This window comes from Panthera pardus, unplaced genomic scaffold, assembly GCF_024362965.1.
Source record: "Panthera pardus isolate Hobbes unplaced genomic scaffold, ASM2436296v1 HiC_scaffold_12, whole genome shotgun sequence".
NCBI lineage: Eukaryota > Metazoa > Chordata > Mammalia > Carnivora > Felidae > Panthera > Panthera pardus.
Genome location: NW_026526677.1, coordinates 4,912,918 through 4,931,553, shown reverse-complemented (window position 1 = coordinate 4,931,553; position 18,636 = coordinate 4,912,918). Strand labels below are relative to the sequence as shown.

At 59.2% G+C, this 18,636-nt stretch overlaps 1 protein-coding gene across 2 annotated transcripts in view; it reads left to right on the top strand.

Annotated features, from left to right (window-relative positions):
• LRP5 (LDL receptor related protein 5) overlaps positions 1-18,636 on the top strand; it is a 103,831-nt gene that overhangs the window by 45,325 nt on the left and 39,870 nt on the right. For both annotated transcript variants that reach the window (XM_053899363.1, XM_053899364.1), the window contains 2 exons: positions 13,820-14,216; positions 15,656-15,827. In XM_053899363.1, the coding sequence (XP_053755338.1) occupies positions 13,820-14,216; positions 15,656-15,827 (569 nt within the window). The remainder of the gene's footprint in view (positions 1-13,819; positions 14,217-15,655; positions 15,828-18,636) is intronic.

Below are 18,636 nucleotides of genomic sequence, written 5' to 3'. Positions count from 1 at the left end.
ACAGCGTGCACCCCGGTGGGGAGCTGACGCAGGGGCCCCGTGAGGCAGGAGGTCCACGCGTCAGAGTTCCAGGACTGGAGTCTGGGGTCACAATGTCAGAGTCCTGGCCCGGTGCAGGTGCACAGCTGGGGAAGCCTACAGTTCCACGAAGGACTTGCCCAAGCTCCCCGGGGGCACAAAGGGTATTGGTCATCGGGGGCGGACAGCGCCTGGGGACTTGTCACTCTGCTTCTCTTCTTCATCTGTGAGATGCGGGGGCGGTCACAGACCACCCCTTAGCCGGGGAAGCTGGGGAGGACAGTGTTGTATCAATAGGTGCTGTGCTGGGCCCCTGGTACGTCGTGAGCGCACAGTATATGGCAGTCACGTCCATCATCACGCTGGGCCAGAGGGAGAAGGGCAGGGCCTCTGGAAGCCTAGGTTTGCCTCCATCGTCCCAGGGCCCTCCCTGGGGGAGGGCTGATTGCTTTTCCAGGCAGAGGAACGGGGACTTTCTGGTTCTCAGCATTCCAGTAGCCGGAGCCCCTGTCTGAGCTCTGGGACCACTGCCTGGGGTCAAGCCCTTTGAGGGCATTTCGGTTCTTTCTGCAAACATCTGCGGGGGGCAGGGGGCAGGGGGCAGAAGAGGGGAGATGCCCTGGGGTAAGAGGGCTTCCTGGAGGAGGCTGCACAAGGGTGGGGGGACCTGGAAGCTCCCACGAACTCCCGTGGGGTGGATCCGGAGGGTTAGCAGCAAGGGCTGTCCCGGTTGGAAGTCGTGTGGCAGGGGGCTGAGCCACGTCTCCTGGCCTCCTTCAGGAAGAGTGGCCAGCTTGCAGGTTACCCGTACCCCCCGCCTCCCGGGATGGATTCAGTTGCTCGGGGTCACCTTCCCTGGTCTTGTAAGAACTGTTTCTGCCTCCCAGCCGTGAAAGACACTTTCACAAATGACTCAGTGGGAGGATGCCAAGCGTGGGGACGAGAAACGCTTTTGCATCATTCGGAGGAGCCGGTGCGGGTGGCTGGGGGCGTCTGCACAGGGCAGCCCGGGGCCACTCTTACGCAGAGGCTGCACCTTTCCTTTGGCTCCGGCTGCCCCGTCGGGGAACGTCACAGGTCAGGGAGGCTCACAGACGACACAGACAGCATGGGCTGGGAGTCTGGCTTTTGCACGAGGACGTGGCCCTCGGGTTCCGCCTTTTTATAAGCGTGGTTCCCACCCCACGTGCTTCTCGTTCGCAGACTGGCTGGTTCTGGGGGCTGCACGGGGCCTTCTGCAGCCCCCCGCCCTGGACCCACTCGAAGCGGAAGTGGGAAGCCGTTGGCGGTGGGAACCTGCAAACAGAGTTTCCTAAACATTTTAGTTTCAGTGGAGAAGACCTCCAGGAGCTTCTCAGAACATTTCAAGGGTTTGCCACCAAGATGGCCTTCTGGAAACTTGGGGTGGGAAGGTGGAGGGTATCTGTCCGTGTTTCTCAATCCAGAGGGATCCGGGCATGCGTGAGGAACGGATTCTGTCGTTGAGGGGCGTTCCTTGTGCTCGGGCAACAGACACAGGGAGTCTGAGATGGGGCCGTGAGCGAGGATCACGAGGGCTTCAGATTTAGAATGCGCCCCCTCCGCTGGCAAGCTGGGTTTCGGGGTGCAGACCTGCCCTCCAGGTGTTGCTTCCTGCCACAGAACATCACGTTAAAGGAAACCGTGTGATTAGAAGCCTGTGATCCTGTCACCTGAGTACCGTGGCCGTTTTCCTTTTCTCGCGAGGCCTTCCAGGCTGCCCACGGCCCCTGGCGCATGTAGTTTTGCCTCCTGGGGGGAATGTGCAATGTGGATTTTGACTGCTGATGATGTGCAGGGTACTGGTTGTGAAAACGGCCTGGAGATGGTCGCTGGAAACACGAGGGTAACGTGGAGACAGCGAAACGCTAAACCCTGCAGAATGTCACCGCTGACGGTGGAGCCCAGAGGTCCCGGCGGGCGCAAACCCGGTGCAGGGCACCTTCCTGGCTGGATCTGAGCAGCACCCGCGGAGGCTTCCGAGGCCGGGGTGACCAGTGGGAGGATGCGATTCAGGGGCTGGCAAAGGAGGCCCCGGGCCACTTGTGGATCTCCTCTTGGCCCCGGACTCCGCGAGGTCCAGCATCCCAGGGGGTGAATACTGAGGCCACAGCTGAGGGCTGTGCCTTTGGTCTGTAGTTGAGAGTCTGCCAGGACTTTTGGGGTGGTGAGGAAATTCAGTCTCAGGGGGGCCCAGTCTCAGAGCAGTTTCCAACTATGGGATGGCTTTCTATGCCCAGTTATCCTTTTAGGATACCTTCACTCGTGTCCCGGCTGTGTGATCTTGGGAAAATGACTCAGCCTCTCTGTGCTTTCAGTTTCCTCACCTGTAAAAACAGATGATAATAGCACCTGATTTTGGGGGGGGGGGGTTGTTGGGAGGAGGGCCTGACTGCCCAACAAATACGAGCTGTGCTTGAACTTGAACTTGGAGCCAGGCAGGCAGGCATGTGGGCAGTCTGGTGCCAGACGAGCAATTCTTTCCTGGACGTTTGGAATCAGAAGTAGATGATGAGGCCGGCTGGTGCTAAGAGGAGGTAGGAGGGGACGTAGGCGGGTGGGGAGCCCTCCTCGCACAGCCGGTGAGAGATGGGCACGGGGCATGCGGCTGCCCTGTCCAGGGATCGAGGCCAGCACCGGGCCGGGTGGGACTGGGGTCTGAGGCGGGGGCCTAGATGTGTCGGAATTACTCGGACCCTCATGTCACATCCAGGTTCCCCGGCCCTAGCACATCGGAGTCTCCAGGACAAGGGACGGGTGTGGGAGGCAGAGGGCTGAGTCTGTACTTGACATGCGCCCAAGGCAGGCTGATGAGCAGCAGTTGGAGAAAGTCTGCACGGCCGGAAACATCTCAAGACCTGAAGCCCTGGCCTCAGATTCCTGGGACTTTCAGGCTGGGCAGCTGGTTGTCTTGCCGTGGACTTGAATCTGAAGAAACGTTTGTGCTGTGCAAGAGTCCTGTGTTTCTCTGATTTTGAGCAAATGAAAGCCAGCCCAGTGCTGGGAGTCGGTGCCTTCCCCAAAGAGGGGGCTGGCCCCAGGGCGTGGGGGAGGGGGTGCCGGCCCAGGGCCTGCAAGCTGTCCCCTGGAGGCATGGGGCGGGGCTGGCCATTTCCCAGCTGCGGGCTCTCTCCCTGTGAAATGGGGAGAGCAGCATGACTGGGGGGGGGGGTCAGATGAGAGGCTGTTCCCCCCACGGTGCCTGTGTGGGTCCATCCAGACCGGACGGGAGGCTCAGGACTCCCTTCCTCTGGGTCAGGAGTGTCTTGTGTCCCATGGCCCTCTGGGTCCTCCTGAAGTTTGGCCCCAGTGGGGGTCCTATAGGTTCTGAGACCAGGAAGGATGTCATAGCAAGCAGTGCCCCCTTGGGCTCCAGCTCTGCCAGCGGCTTGGTGAGACCCCGGGGCCTGAGTGACTCTTGTCCCGCCAGCCAGCGGTGGGGTGGGGGGTGGGGGGCCGGGGGGGGTGACAGGATCCCTGGGCCAGGCTGCGATCCCACGCACCCCTCCCCAGCAGCCTGGCCGATGGAGGCGCCCAGCTGGCTTTGGTTTTCCCCATGTTTTTCCAATTATGTGGGATGGGCTAAAAACAGCAGTAGCGGGGCCTTATTTGGGAGTTGCCACCACCGTCCGAGGGAGCCTGCTGCTCTCCTGGCTGCAGTGGCGTCCCCGCACATTCCTCATCACTGGGGGCTTCTGGGCGGTGCGCGTCCCCGCTCGAGGCCCGGACGACTGGGGCAGGTGACTTACCGGGGCCGTGGCCGGGGCACGCGGCTTCGCTGCCCCGCGGTGGCCAGCCTGGCCCTGAGCATCGTTCCGTGCTCCGTCCGTGGCCTTTCCAGAGGAGGCCGTGACTGCGTGTCGGGGCGGGCGGGCGGCTCGGGCTGCATGATTTACGGGGCCGCCCGCTGCACCTCGCCAAGAAGTAGTTTTAACAGATGTTCTCAGGGACTCGGAACAAAAGGACGAGGGGATGTGGTGGGCCAAGGTGGCGGGGGGCGGGGAGGAACAGAGGCGTCACTGTCGGGTCCGACGGGCAGACTGACAACTGGGGCGAGGTCTCAAAGCCCCTCACATCCATCCGTCTCCCTGGGTGGATTAGCCGAGGCTCAGGGCCGAGGAATAAGGGGCGCGTTTGTTCCCAGTCTGGCTGTCTTGTCACTTATCGGGGAAGTAGGTCAAAGGGAAAAGAAAGGAGGCCCTTGTGGCTGAGGCTGACGCCGGCCGGGCTGTGATTGGCGTTGGCTCTGCAAACAGAAGGCAGCTGCTGTTCTCAGCCATGGACCGTGAATTTTTAATAGCAAGAAAATCAGATTGCACAGTCCCAGGAAATGGTGTGACAAGTCCAAGCACTAACTTTTTTTTTTTTTTTTTTTTGCATTTTCTTTGGAAACGAAGGTATCACTTGCCGACGGTGAAATGCACAGATTCCAAGCGTACATTCTGATTTCGATTTGGCAGTTGTGTATATCTGCCCACCCACCATCCCCCGGTCCGGATCCGGAAGGTTTCCAGCACCCGGGAGATTCCCTGGTGCCCTTTGCAGCGCCCCCCACCCCCCACATGCCGCAGGGGCAGCTCTGTCCTGACTTCTATCACCACGGATTAGTGTTGCCTGTTTGGGAACGTCCTAGAAATGGAACCACACACCATGTGGTCTTACTTCTACATCGAGTAAAAGAGAAGAGGGGAGCATGCCCTATTCTTGGAAAGAGAAAACGGTCATCCTGGGCTGGGGGATGAGACCAAATGGCGCCTCCTGGGTGTGGTTAGCTCCGCGGATGCCCTGGGTCCACCGACGGAGGGCTGGATTGCCGTCACTCCCAGCACTGGCCCTGTCCCCCTGCCTCCTGTCTGATGTCTCCCTTGCTGGTGCAGCCTGAGTCCGGCTCCGGCCCGGCCCCAGATCAGCCCCTGGTCCCGCCCTCCCCACCACCCTCACCCCAGCCTGTCCAGTGTCCCCTTGCTGGTACCACCTGAGTCCAGCTTCAGCCCGGCCCCAGAGCTCAGTCTGTTGAGTCAGGTTCTGGGTTTGCACGTCCGAGCCCTGGTGGAACCCCCGGGCTGCCAGAGAAAGGCCTTCCCTGTCCCCGCCCCACCCGCCGGGCACCCCTCGGGCCCCCTCTGGCTTTGGTGATGGCTGCACGCCCTCCGTCTTGCTTCTAATGACCGTGTCCTAGTGCCTCAACCTTCCCCAACCGCAAGTGTCCCGCAGGCAGTGACCTGATGGCCTGCATGTGCCGGGCGGACGCCGGGGCCTCTGGCTTATCAGCAGACAGAGGCCAGGAGGCTCTTTCTCACCCTTTGCCTCCTGTTCCAACTGAAATGGACAGTTCGGTCCCTTCCAGCCCACCGTCTGAGCACCTGCCTATCTGCCTTTGCCGGTGCTATGCCTGTTGTCTCGAGCACCTGTTGTCTGGGGCTCCTCACCTGACAGTCCCTCGGGTCTCCATTCAGACAGCCCCAGCCCCCCTGGGAGAAGTGCTGTGATGTGCTCCCACACCCACTTCGAGGGAGGGAAGCTGGGAGGGATCCTGGCTTCCCAGGGGGCCACCATCAGCCCCTGGACGAACGCTGGGATCGATTAGGTATCTTCAGGAGCATCTACCGTGGCAAGAGCTGAGGTGTTTGGGTCCTGCTAGAGCCGGGCACTGAGGACTGCGCCAAGAAGGGCCTCCCTCTGTCCCCTCTGGGGGGACGTGGTGTGGCGGGGACTGGGGCGTCTGAGTCCGGCCTTGACCCTGCACGATGTGGCTGTGACCTGACGGAATGTGGGCTCTCTGTGTCTCGTTGACCTGGGCGTATCAAATGGGGTCGTGTCTCCTGCAGGGCCTTACAAACTGTAAGGTGCGGTGCACGAACCATGCGAATGGCTGGAGCCCAACCACCTTTGAGCGAAAGCAGCAGCACTTTCTCATGGGTCACCCCACCCCGTGCATCCTGCCTGTGCTGCCAGGGCAGGGCGGGCCATAGCAGTAACAGTGCGCCTTGGGGGGTGCCAGGCACCCACACTTCTGAGTGATCTACTCTTCTGTGCCCTACGGGAGCCGGGTGAGGGAGGGGCTGTGGGCAGCCTGCTTCAGAAGTTTGGGTGGTCACGCTTGGGATCCTGTCTCTCTCTCTCTCTCTCTCTCTCTCTCTCTCTCTCTCTCAAAAGTAAAGAAACATTAAAAAAAAAATTAAAAGGAGTTTGGTCCATCAGAGCTAGCTCACGGCCACAGAAGAAGGGACAGAGGCGGGATTTGAGCCCAAGCACCTGCCACGTGCCGTGGCTCAGGAGCCGTGGCCGCAGCTCCAGAGGTGCGGCCGCCACCACCTCTGGGAGCCGTGGAATAGGATTTTATAGGAGGAAGAAGGATTGCTTCCGGTGCTTATGGAGCCCTTGCTGTATGCCTGGGCTCAGGAAGGCACTCTGTGTGTTTTTTTTAGAAGAGCTGAGCCGTGTGCCCAAAGAGTGGGACCCAGCCTTCTCCATCGTGTGTCACCGACTGCTTCATAGCCTCTGACCGCAGTCCTGTGTTTCCAGCGACCCACCGGGTAGCCCACCTTTAATTTGCCCAACCAACCACACTTTGTTCTGTCTCTCTGCCCTCTGGCCTGGGACTCGAACCCTCGGGCCACGTCTCTGCTGCTGGCTCAAAGAGAGCATGGCCCAAGGCAGGTCCCCGGGGATGTGCTCAATGCCCCTGGGGCTGTGGGCTGCTGGGGCTGCGGGCTGCTGGGGCTGCTGGGGCTGTGGCCTTGGGCTCAGAGGCTCCCTGACCTTGTCATGGGACCTCTCAGCTTTGCTGGGAAGCCGTATCCACTCCTGACTCTTACCTGTGTGTAGACAGAGGTCAAGTCGCTTACCCACGGTCACTCAGTAAGGAAGTGTGGCTGAGGGTCCACGCTGGGTGTGACCGTTGGGCTGTGGCAGCCTCTGAGGGGCAGGGGAAAGGCAAGCGGCAGAGGACCACGTGAGGGGCTAAAAACCCAGGGATAGGAGAGGAAGGGGCTGGCTGCACAGAAGTCTTGAGGCTGGCACTGACCTTGCTGCTCTGGACGCCCCAGGTTCCCGGGCAGAGGAGTGACTCCCCCATTTTAGAGCTGTGCAGACTGAGGCACCTGCCCGGCCACTCTTAGGGGACTGCAACCTCCCATAGGCTCCCGGGCGGCCACGCGGCCGACAGCTGCTGGGCCTCAGGTTTCCCTCGGAGCCAGTGCCTGGCCCGGCCACTTCCCCTGTGGTCACTCGGCACGGTCTCCTGGGCCAGGGCTCCCGGCTGTGGTCTCAGCACTCGTCCAACAGCTTGCCCCAGGGGGCAGCGGAGAGAAACTTAATCAATTGCTAAAAAACAAAAATAAGTCAGCTGCCTACCAGCTGTGAAGCCGTTTGTGGCCTTAGAGCCTGTGGCATGGGTGGCAGCCCGTGCTGGGACCCGGTGCTGCCCGTGTGGTTCCAGGCCCGCTCCTGAGCCCACGCGAAGCCAGGGGTGGGGGGTGGGGAGCCAGCGAGGGGAGCTGGGGCTGAAGGGAGGTGGGCACGCCGCTTCCCGAGTCTGGCATGAAAAGATGCGGGTGCAAAGAGCCGCCCTGGGGTGGTGCGAACCTCTGGGCAGGGAGGGGCCTGTCCTTTCTTGGAGATGCGGGTTCTGTGGGGACAGTCCGTGATGTCCACTCTGCCTGCTGGGAAGGCCAGGTGGGGGGCGCAGGGCTTGGGGGCCCTCCGCATCCTGGGATGTGTTGTTTTGCTCATCGTGAAAAATCCTTTCCTGTGTTGGGGTGCAGAGGGGATTAACTGTGAGAACCCTCCCAAGTCGCACTGGGCGACCTGCCAATCTCCTCCTGCTGGGCTGTCAGGGGCTACAGGCCCTCTTGCCCCATCCCTTCTCCTGTCCTTCCCTCCCACTCGGCTCAGATCCTGGAGGGCCAAATAAGTCACCCCCGCATGGCGGTTTCATTCCCCCCCGCCCCCATCCCCCGATTGTCCAGTGAGAAAACCTTGTCTCAGGGCCCAGGCCCCTCCCCAGGGCAACCACGAGGCCTCTAAGTACGCTCCCCCACCCCTACCCCCACCCCCCACCACATTTTAAAGTCTTGGGTTTTTTCTGGTTAAAAAGTAACATTCGTGTTTACCATAGAAAGGAAGCCGTTACGCAGAATAACGGAGAAAATAAAAACCCGTATCTTCGCCGCCCAGAGATTGCTGCCAGCGTTTTCGCTGTTTCCTGCTCGCCTGCTCTCCACGCGCGTTCAGATCTGGGTTTGCGTGATGTGTGCATCGCGTGCGGGCCGCGTCGGGGCCGACCCCTTCCACGCCTCTGGGGGCCCTTCTTCAGAGCCCGCCGTTTAGCGCCTGACTGCGCTGTGGCCCTTCGTGTATTTGATGTTCTCGCGCGGAGGGACGTTTAGATTGTCCGCAGGTTTGGGTTTGCCGTGACCGCGAGGCCTCGGTGACCCTCCGCGAGCAGGAATCCGCCTGTGTTTGCAGCGGCTGCTTTGGACTGGGTCCTCAGAGGGGAAGTTGTGGGGTCAGAGGGTCCCTGAGCCACACTGCCGTCCGGGAAGCGTGTGCCGGGCGCAGTCCTCCGGGAGGCGGTGGGGGGCCGCTGTGGCCGTTTCCGCCTCTAGCCCCTCCAAGTGAACCCGTTTGTCGTGTTTGTTGACTGTTCATTTGCCTTCACCTGTTTGTTGCTGGGGTCTGGGTGGTTTTCTTAGGGACTTCTATGCCTGCCTTTCAGTTTACTTACAAGACAAATAGACTTTATCTCGTATGGCAGTTTTAGGTTTACAGGAAAATCGAGTGGAGGGTCGAGAGGCCCTGTGTTATCTGCTCTCCCTCCTTACACGGTTTCTGCCGTTGTTGTTAGGACGCGCCGTCTAATGCTGTAAAAGGCACGCGTCCTTCTCATGCGTGGGTCAGCGAACCTCGCTCGGCCGGTGGGCCAGATGGCTCGCTGCCTGTGTTGTGCAGCCTTCGAACAAAGGGTGGTTTGGGCGTTTTTTACATGGTGGAAAAGAACATCACAAGAAGAACGTTTCGTGATGCGGCAAAATGACAGGAAATTCAAGGTTCGGCGTCCACGTGTGAAGTTTCGCTCGCACACCTTTATTTACAACGGCAGAGCTGGGTGGCTGTGACAGAGACGGTCGTGGCCCAGAGAGCCTCGAGCAGTTACGTCTGGTCCTTTGTAGAAACGTGTGCAGGCCCCTGCTGGAGACTAGAAGGAAGACCGGGAACGGTCCAGAGATAACCGCTGCGGACATTTGCGTGTGTTTCCTGCCAGGCTTTTGTTCCAGGGAGGCTTTTGTTTGTCCTGTGGCTGGACTCCCGCTGCACGCACAGCGTGCTGTTTGCGCAAGGCTTCCTTGCAGACTGTCATGGGCTCAGAGCCGGCCCGGCGGCCTGCACAGGATGCTGGGCCAGGTCAACCTCTTAGCAAGCACCTGGCCTCCAAGCTCAGATCAGACTCGCCGGGGGTGTCGGTGGGTCAGCCCCGTTCCTGCCCGTTCCAGCTGCAGAAACGGCCCGGCACGCTCTGGTCTCTATGCTGTTGCCCCAAACGCCCCCTTCTGCCTGGAGTCCTCCCCCCGACCCGAACCTGCCTGTCCTTGCATTGAATGTTCCTCTCACCCTCTGCTCCCCACCTCTTATGGGTTGAATCATGTCCCCCCACCAAAGACCTGTTGGATCCCCAGACCCTGCGAGTGTGACCTAACTTGGAAATAGGGTCTTTGCAGGTGTAACCACATTAAAGTGAAGTCACACTGGAGTAGGGCAGGCCTCCAATCCAATGGCTGGTGACCTTATAAAAGGGACATTTAGACACAGAAACACAGGGGAGGAGGCTGTATGAAGACAGAGGCTGAGGTTGCAGCGGTAAAGCCACAAGCCAGGGAGCATCCACCGCCAGAAGCTGAAAGAGACCAGGAAGTTTCCCCTGGAGCCTTCGGAGAGAGCGTGGCCCAGCCAGCAGCTGGATTTTTCACTTCTGTCCTCCAGAATCGTGAAGGCATCCGTTTCTGCTGTCAGAAGCCACCCAACGCGTGCTGCTGTGTTCCCGCAGCCCCTTCCTGCGTCTCGCCTCGTCTCTATGACCCTGGGCCTGGCACAGGGACAGCGCCCTGTGATGGAGGGCGGCTTCGTCCAGATGGATGTTGGCAGGCAGGGACGGTGTTGAGCTTGACGTGCCCGTGACATTGGGCCAGGCCTCGGGTCTGCTTTTTTGTTTTCAGAACACTCGCTCTCAGGAAGGCCGTGCCCCCGCCTGGCCTGCGCCCCATGCCCCGCACTTGGCCCCAAGACAGGGGTGTTGCCCTTCTTTCCTGCGTGTGTGTGTGCAGGGAGGAAGGGGAGAGGTCAGGAGCCCGCCCTAAGGAGGCTCCGGGGACCGCTGCCCAGCCAGCAAGGGAGAGGTTTCACTTTCCTCGGCAGCACTGTGGGGCAGGCTCTTTATTTAAACAACCCCAGAGAAAACCATTTGGCCAAACTGTTAGTTTCTTAACAGTTTAAACAAACTCCTACCCGGGAGCCGCGTCTGGTTCTAGGGAGGGGGCGGGCCTCCCCCTCTCGGGGCCCGGCCCAGTGCCCTGCGCCCACCCCAGGTGGCCCGAGGCCGCTCAGACCTCGCTGCAGACAACCTCGGAGGCCATCTGTGAGCAGCAGCTCGGCCAGCGGCCAGCAGAGCCCAGGCCAGCGGTTCTCCGTCCGCAGTTGCCCACCGCTGGCCTGGCCCTGGACAGAGCACTCGACCGCCTCCCCGACTCTGCTCTCTGCATTCTTCTAGATAAAGCTCAAATAAAAACTTCAAAGGCTCTGCAGCCCAAGGGGTGTCAGACACCCCCCCTTGGAGTCAATTATCACCTACGGTTTTATCTCAGCGTTTAATTACTGCCTCAGCTACAGAGACTTAATTTTAAGGGATGCTGGTAATGGGGTTCCCCAGTGGTGGGGTGTGCTGGAGGAGGGCTGGGGCCGGGCACACTTTTGCCCCTGAGGGGTCTGGAATCAAGGTCACAGCCACAGGAATCTGGGGTTCTGGGAGTTGAAGGCCGGACCTCTCAGTCTCAGCCGGCCCCCTTTGGAGGCCTCCTGAAACCCCTGCTCTCCTTCCTAGTGCCCGTTCGCGGATGGTCTTCCCTCACCGAAGGCCTCTGCCCTGTGATCTCAGGAGCACCGTGGGGGTTGGATCCGCATCTGTTCCGTCCACCCCCGCCCCCAGCGCCTGGTCCAGGGCCTGCCTGAAACAGCCGCCTACAGAGATGCTGGTGGGGTGACTGAGCCAAGCTGGAAGGCACACCTGCCTCCGGCTTCTTGTCTGTGCCTCAGGGATTGACGCGTTTGTGCCGCCTTATTTTCCCACTCGCTGCTGTGTGCCCTTGAGTGGGGAGCTTACCCTCTCTGTGCATCCAGTTCCTCATCAGTAAAAAGGGACACGGTCATACCTCCGGGACAGGGTGTGAGGATCGTGCTATTTTATTTTTATTTTTTTATTTATTAAAAATTTGTTTTTCATGTTTATTTATTTTTGAGAGAGAGAGAGAGTGTGTATGAGTGGGGGAGGGGCAGAGAGAGAAAGAGAGAGAGAGAGGGAGGGAGGGAGACACAGAATCCGAAGCAGGTGCCAGACCCTGAGCCATCAGCACAGAGCCCGACGCGGGGCTCGAACTCACGAACCGCGAGATCATGACCTGAGCCGATGTCGGAGGCTTAACCAACCAGCTGCCCAGGTGCCCAAGGATTATGCTGTTGTAGGTGATTGTGTCTGGAGGGTCATGCAAACGGGTGGGGGAAACAGTCTCCACGTGTGTTTTGGGAGCGAGTATCGCTTTCCCTCGGGGAGCCAGTGTTTTCTCTGGGGAGGAAGTGCTACCTGAAGTCAGTGGGGTTTGACACACAGCCTTCCATCTTGCACAGTGAGCTGCCTCAGTCTTGGCTTGGGAGCTCGGCAGCCTCTGGACAGTTGTGCAGATGCCCTCTTGGCCGTGCCCTGGCAGGCTTCCCCCTTCCCTCCGTGGCGGCAGATGAAGCCAGCGCCCTCCGTGGAGGTCCGTCTGTGGTTCCCTTGATGTCAGAGCTAGACAGGAAGTCGGACACCATCAGGTTGGGCTGATTTTTCATTTTCGACGAGGAGACCAAAGCCCAGAGAGGGTCAGGGACCTGCCCAGAGTCACACAGTGGGAGCAGGGCCAGGAAGTTTCTGCCCTGCATTCTCCCTGCTTGTCCTAGGATGTCAGTATCTGCTCTGGGTGTGGCTTTGGGGGCTGCAGAGAGCTAAGGGGACATGTACCAGAATGGCAGGGTGTGTGTGTGTGTGTGTGTGTGTGTGTGTGTGTGTGGTCAGCTCATCCATTAGGCTGGGGGAGGCAGGAACAGCTTCCTAGAGGAGGAGGAGGTGTGTGACCTGGGCCTTGAAGGACTGGTCAGATGTCAACACCACATACTAGGATTGGGGCCCAGGGGAGGACAATTCGTTGAAACTCAGAATTCTACCCTCCCTCCCTCCAACACACACCAAACTGGGACCAAATCTGAGTTTAGCTCTCAGAGGTTTCCAGCATACTCAGGCACTTGGGGTACCTTCTGAGTACTGCCTGCCTCAGTTTCCCAGCCCTGGGCTGATAGAGACATTGCTGCCGCGTGTACGCCCTCTAGTGGAGGACTCGGATTAGGAGCTCTGGGCCTTGGAGCAGGACAGTCCTTAACTCGAAATGCAAGGCCGGGGGCCCCAGATGGACTCTGCAAGGCACCGGCTTCCAAGGGCCCTGCCGCTGGGGCAAGAAGCTGGCGCTGGGTACAGGGGACCGTGTGCTGTTTGAGGGCTGTGGCCCGACTGGGCGGCTGGCTGCAGAGGCTGGGCCCGGGGGGCCTGAGTTTGACAGATGTGCTCAACTCGTTCCGTCCGTGTCCCCATCCTGCCGCCCCACTTGAGGTGGGTCCTTCCCCGTTCTGGGCCTTTCGTCAAACCAGGCAGGTGGTCCCAAAGTTCCAGAAGTGGTCTCTGGGCCTAATCCTGGTTTTCTGGGTCCTGGAGACCAGAAAGGACCAGAATGAACGCGTGGACAGTGACCCAGCTCTGAGGGAGTGTCCAGGCCAGGGGTGCAGCATGAGGCCGCGTGTGCTGTTTCTCTGGGGAGTTCTGACAGGTGCCAGCAGGGAGGGTCCAGGACAGAGGTGGATTGTTTATAGCTATGGGGGTGTCAGGGGAGCCCCCAGGGAGCTCCCCCTTGTCGGTGGGGTAGCCCCCCTCGTGCAGTGTCGTGTGTGGTTAGATGAGGCACGTGGCCAGAGGCAGTTAGCTGGCATGAAGCTGCTCCCGAGGGGTGCGTGGGGGGAGGGCCTCAGGGAAGAAGTGGCATCTGACTGAGCCATGAAAGTTGGGCCTGTGGAAGGTGGGGCCCCGCCGGGGCTCTGAGAAGCATGGCTGGCAGTTGCCGTCTAGAGCCCAGTGCCTCCGTGGGACTTGTATTTGGAACTGATTCGTGGCCCGGAGAGGGGCTTGCAGGGGAGAAGGGGGACCGAGTGGGAAGCAGCTCTTACACAGTGGTTGAAGCCAGGTGGCTGTGTGGCTCTCAGCAGGTTGCTTGACCTCTCTGTGTCTGTATGGTCTCATCTAGAAGATGGTGCTGGCCTCAGAGCCCTCACAAAGACGAACTGGTGACCATGTAGGGGGACCTCGGCGAATGTTACCGAGGATCACCTGCGAGGAAGCCCTGACCTCGGGGGCCTGGCTGAGCCCCTCCCCTGCCGTGCCCACTGCTGCCCTGCTGCGGGCCTCTGACCCCCACTGCTTGGCCATCCACAGGGGCCGAGGAGGTGCTGTTGCTGGCCCGGCGGACGGACCTGCGGAGGATCTCGCTGGACACGCCGGACTTCACCGACATCGTGCTCCAGGTGGACGACATCCGGCACGCCATCGCCATCGACTACGACCCGCTGGAAGGCTACGTGTACTGGACGGACGACGAGGTGCGGGCCATCCGCAGGGCGTACCTGGACGGCTCTGGCGCCCAGACGCTGGTCAACACCGAGATCAACGACCCAGATGGCATCGCGGTCGACTGGGTGGCCCGTAACCTCTACTGGACGGACACGGGCACCGACCGCATCGAGGTGACGCGCCTCAACGGCACCTCCCGCAAGATCCTGGTGTCCGAGGACCTGGACGAGCCCCGGGCCATCGTGCTGCACCCCGTGATGGGGTAAGGCTGGGGGCGGGTGGACCTCCCACCTGGCTGGGGCTGGGAGGCAGGCTGACCAGAAGCGAGAGAGACTAGTGGTTTTGGAACTGTCTCCTGCATCAGAATCCCCTGGAGGAGGGCTTATTTAAATGCAGGTGGCTGGGCCCTCTGCCCAGATTTCTGTTTCAGGAGGGCTAGGGCGGGGCCCGAGAACTTGAGTTTCTAACGAGCCCCTGGGTTCTGCTCCTGCCCGTCCGGGGACCAGACTCTCAGAAGGTCTGACACGGGCTGTTGTGTTCACGTATGGAGGGCCCCGAGAGCTTGGGCAAGTCATTTCTTCCCACGGGCTTCGCCCTTCTCACCTGTAAAACGGAACAGTTCACCAGGGTGATTTCTAGGCTGATAACGGTAACCGAAGCGATGGCCCTTACTTGTTACGTACGGGGGGCCGGGCCTCTTCTGAGCTCAGCACACACACTGAATCTTTACCTCCTCCTCCCACCCCTACCCTGAGAGGCAGGTACAGTTGTACAGTGAAGGAGGCTAAAGCCCAGAGAGGTTAACGGGCTTGGCCCAGGTCACGCAGCCAGGAGGTTGGGATTCGATCTGGCCGTGTGGCTCCAACTTTCCGTTCTAGGATTCTGCGAAAACAGCTTGTCAGTCGATGTAGGAGCCCTTCTGACATCCTCAGCAGCTCAGAGGGTAGCAGCGCCCTTCCTGGGGGCTCATGACCAGGAACGTGAACCTGGCAGACCCTGAGGGAGGAGGAACAGTTGGAGCTCCTGCCTGGGGGGTGGGAGGGGTGGGGTGGAGCCGGGGTCGCTGGGGAAGCCTCCTGCCCTCTGGGCCGGATGTGGGACAGCGTCCTAGAGATGGCCTGGAGGAGCTGGAAGGACAGAGGGAGGCGGCCGGGGAGGGCACACCTGGGAGCTGTCCCTCGTGGGGACTGGCAGAGCCGCGGCGATGGTGACCGTGGTTACGTGGCCGTGGCTGCCGTCCGCGGAGCACCCACCGGGCGTCGGGCGCTTCTGTCACTTCCCTGGGGGCTGAGGCTCAGGACGTGAAGTGACCCGCTCCAGGTGCCCGCTGGCAGAGCTGGGGCTGTCCGCCTGTCTGCCTCTGGAGCCTGCGCTTTGCGCACGGGAGCCCGTCAGCTGCTTGAAGAAGGTTCTACTCCATGCCTTCCTCCTCCTTGACGTTCAGCCCGTCCAGCCTTGGGTCTCTCAGCAGGGCGTCTCCGCGAGAGATGAACCCAAGGACCCTGTGCAGTTTAAGCCCACGCTGGGGGCACCGCTGTTCTCTGCGGAGCCCCTGGTCCTGCGTGCGGGGCTCGGTGCCCATCTCTGCAGTTAGCCAGCGTCTCCTGAGCGCCTCCTATGGGCGGGGGAGGGTGGTGTCCTCTGCCCTGGGGACGCAGCAGGGACAAGACCGTGTTTTAAGGACCTGTTCTTCTTCTCCAGCCTTATGTACTGGACAGACTGGGGGGAAAACCCCAAAATTGAGTGCGCCAACCTGGATGGGCAGGAGCGGCACGTCCTGGTGAACACCTCCCTCGGCTGGCCCAACGGCTTGGCCCTGGACCTACAGGAGGGAAAGCTGTACTGGGGAGATGCCAAGACGGACAAAATCGAGGTGAGTCATCCCCTGCCTCCCCCCTCCTAGCCCCGGGCGGCGCTGGTTCATGAAGCTGTGTTAATATGGGCTGTGTAGCCTGGCCCAGCCTGGCCGTCCTCGAGCCCTGAGTAGTAGGCAGAAGCCAGGCCTGGCCGCCCCTGTGGCCCATCACGTGTACCAGGCGGGCCTCAGGTGGATGTCTGTGCTTTGCTATTTGGTCAAACGGGATCCTGGAAAAGATAACGTATTCGGGTGCGTTTCTGACACGCAAGGGTCTTAAATTGTTTCAAAATACCAAACCGTAATAAAAAATGACACGCACACGTCCAGCGCCCCACTTAAGACACAAAATCTTACCAACATAGTGGAGGCTAGAGGTGACCCTACCCTGAATTTGGTGAGGCATTCCCAGGCGTTAAAAGACCTTTCCTTTTACCGCGAACAGTATGTTACAGTCTTGTTCTGCGTGATTCTATGTGATTAACGTAAGTCGTGTCGTGGATGTGTTCTTTGGCAGCTTGCTTTTTGCTCACGGGTGTATTTTTCTGAGGTGCTCTTGGCAGTACGGTAGTTAAATTTGTCCCTGTCACGGGGAAGCCCCTGACGTTCGTGCCTCTCCTCAGCGTGGACACCTCCCTCCCTCGTAGTCACTTCTGGATCATCCTCATCTGCTTCTGGTCCCATCACGGCCTTAGGCATCACCACCTGGGGGGGTCACCTTTGCTCCCCTCACGCTTCCCGGAGAGACCCCCACCAGGCAGCTTGCAGGAGGCGGGGGGGGGAGTGAGGACACCGATGCGCGTCTGTGTCGCAGAGTTTCCAGCCACACTTCTGAGCAGGACCGTGAAGGGGGCTCGGGGCTGCGTGGGTGCCTCTCCCAGGCAGACGCAAGCAGTTGCAATAGTGGTCATTTCCCGTCGGACTCCCTACAAATGGCCATCTTTAAAGGGATCTTGTTGCCACAGGGAGTTTTTCTTGAGCCTCTGAGCCTGAAGACGAGACCCTTGTTTCCGGCGGCATCGGCCAAGGAGGCTTCGTCTCCACGGACCCCACCACCCCTGGGAGCGGGCTGGGGCTGCGTGTGTCCAGCTGACGTTGCTGGACACGTTACAGGCATTGCTCCGTTTACTCCCGCAGCGGCGTGCTGGGGTCGTGAACTGCGGTAAAACAAACATGACACGAGATGACGGTTTTCACGTTCTCAAAGCGTACCACTCAGTGGCGTCTAAGACATTCACGGTGCTGTGCGACCATCATCACTCTCTAGTTCCGGAACATTTTCATCACCCAGGACCCCGGACCCAATAAGCAGCCAGTCTCCAGTCTCCCCTCCCCAGTCCCTGGCACCCACGCATCTCCTGTCTGTCCCTACGGAGTTGCCTGTCCTGGGCATTTCATGTGACTGCGGTCCTAGGACAGCCAGCCTTCTGTGCCTGGCTTCCTCACGTAGCACAGTGTTCCAGGGATCATCGATGTGACGTGCCCTCCTGTCACTCCTTTTTATGGCAGAATAGCGTGCCATTGTATGGATGGGCCGCGTCAGCCATCCACCTGTGGATGGACACTTGTATTTTGAGCTATGTGGCATGGTCCCTATTTGTGGATGAGAAACGGAGGTCCAGGGGGACAGTACCTAGCTCAGAGTCGTGTGGTAAGTAGGTTTCTGCTTTTATTTGTTTTTTATTTTCCTTTCCTTTATTTTATTTTATTTTATTTTATTTTATTTTATTTTATTTTATTCTATTCTGTTCTATTTTTATTTTTTTTTTAACGTTTATTTATTTTTGAGACAGAGAGAGACAGAACATGAACAGGGAAGGGGCAGAGAGAGAGGGAGACACAGAATCTGAAACAGGCTCCAAGCTCTGAGCTGTCAGCACAGAGCCTGACGCGGGGCTCGAACTCATGGACTGTGAGATCATGACCTGAGCCGAAATCAGACGCTTAACTGACTAAGCCACCCAGGCGCCCCTATTTTTTTTTTATTTTTATTTTTATTTTTATTTTTATTTTTATTTTTATTATTTTTATTTTTTTTTATTTTTATTTTTGTTTTTTTTATTTCTATTTCTATTTTTATTTTTATTTTTATTTTTTTATTTTTACTTTTATTTATTTTGGGAGAAAGCAGGGGAGGAGCATAGAGAGGGAGAGACAGAATCCCAAGCAGGCTCCACACTGTCGGCGAGGAGCCCGATGCTGGGCTCGAGCTCACGAACCATGAGATCGTGACCTGAGCCGAGGTCAAGAGTCAGATGCTGAACTGGCTGAGCCTCCCAGGCGCCCCTGGTTTTCCACCTTTAGAATCAACCCACAGACCTAACATCCAAACCCTAAGACATGTCAGGTTACTATACAGAAGATAAACGTCGCCTTGTAGAATGGGCAGAGGTGCAAGGCTGGGGAGAGGTAGGAACACCGTTTCACAGGGAACCAGAGGAACTGAAAACAGCCAGCCTGGCAGCAGATGGGGACGGGCCAGGGGTAGGGGACGGAGCAGAAGGCACAGCGGCCGCGCGGGCGAACCAGGAACACGCACCGCAATCCCGTTGCCTATCCCCGTGGAGCTAATCACCAGAAAACCTAAAGGCAGGGGCTGCGGAATCAGAAGCGTTTGGGAATCTTGGGTCAGGCAAACCTGGAAATGCGTGGTGACCTCCCTGCAGGGTTTCTGTTGGGGGGGGGGGGGCCTTTGATACTCTGAGCTTCTCTGAGGACACGAGCTGGGTAAGTGTTCTCCAACTATATGATCCGGGGTCCCTTTCTTTCCCCGCCGTGGCTCTGGTGACACACGCTTTGGGAATGCTGACCCTGGCTGTGGGGTTTG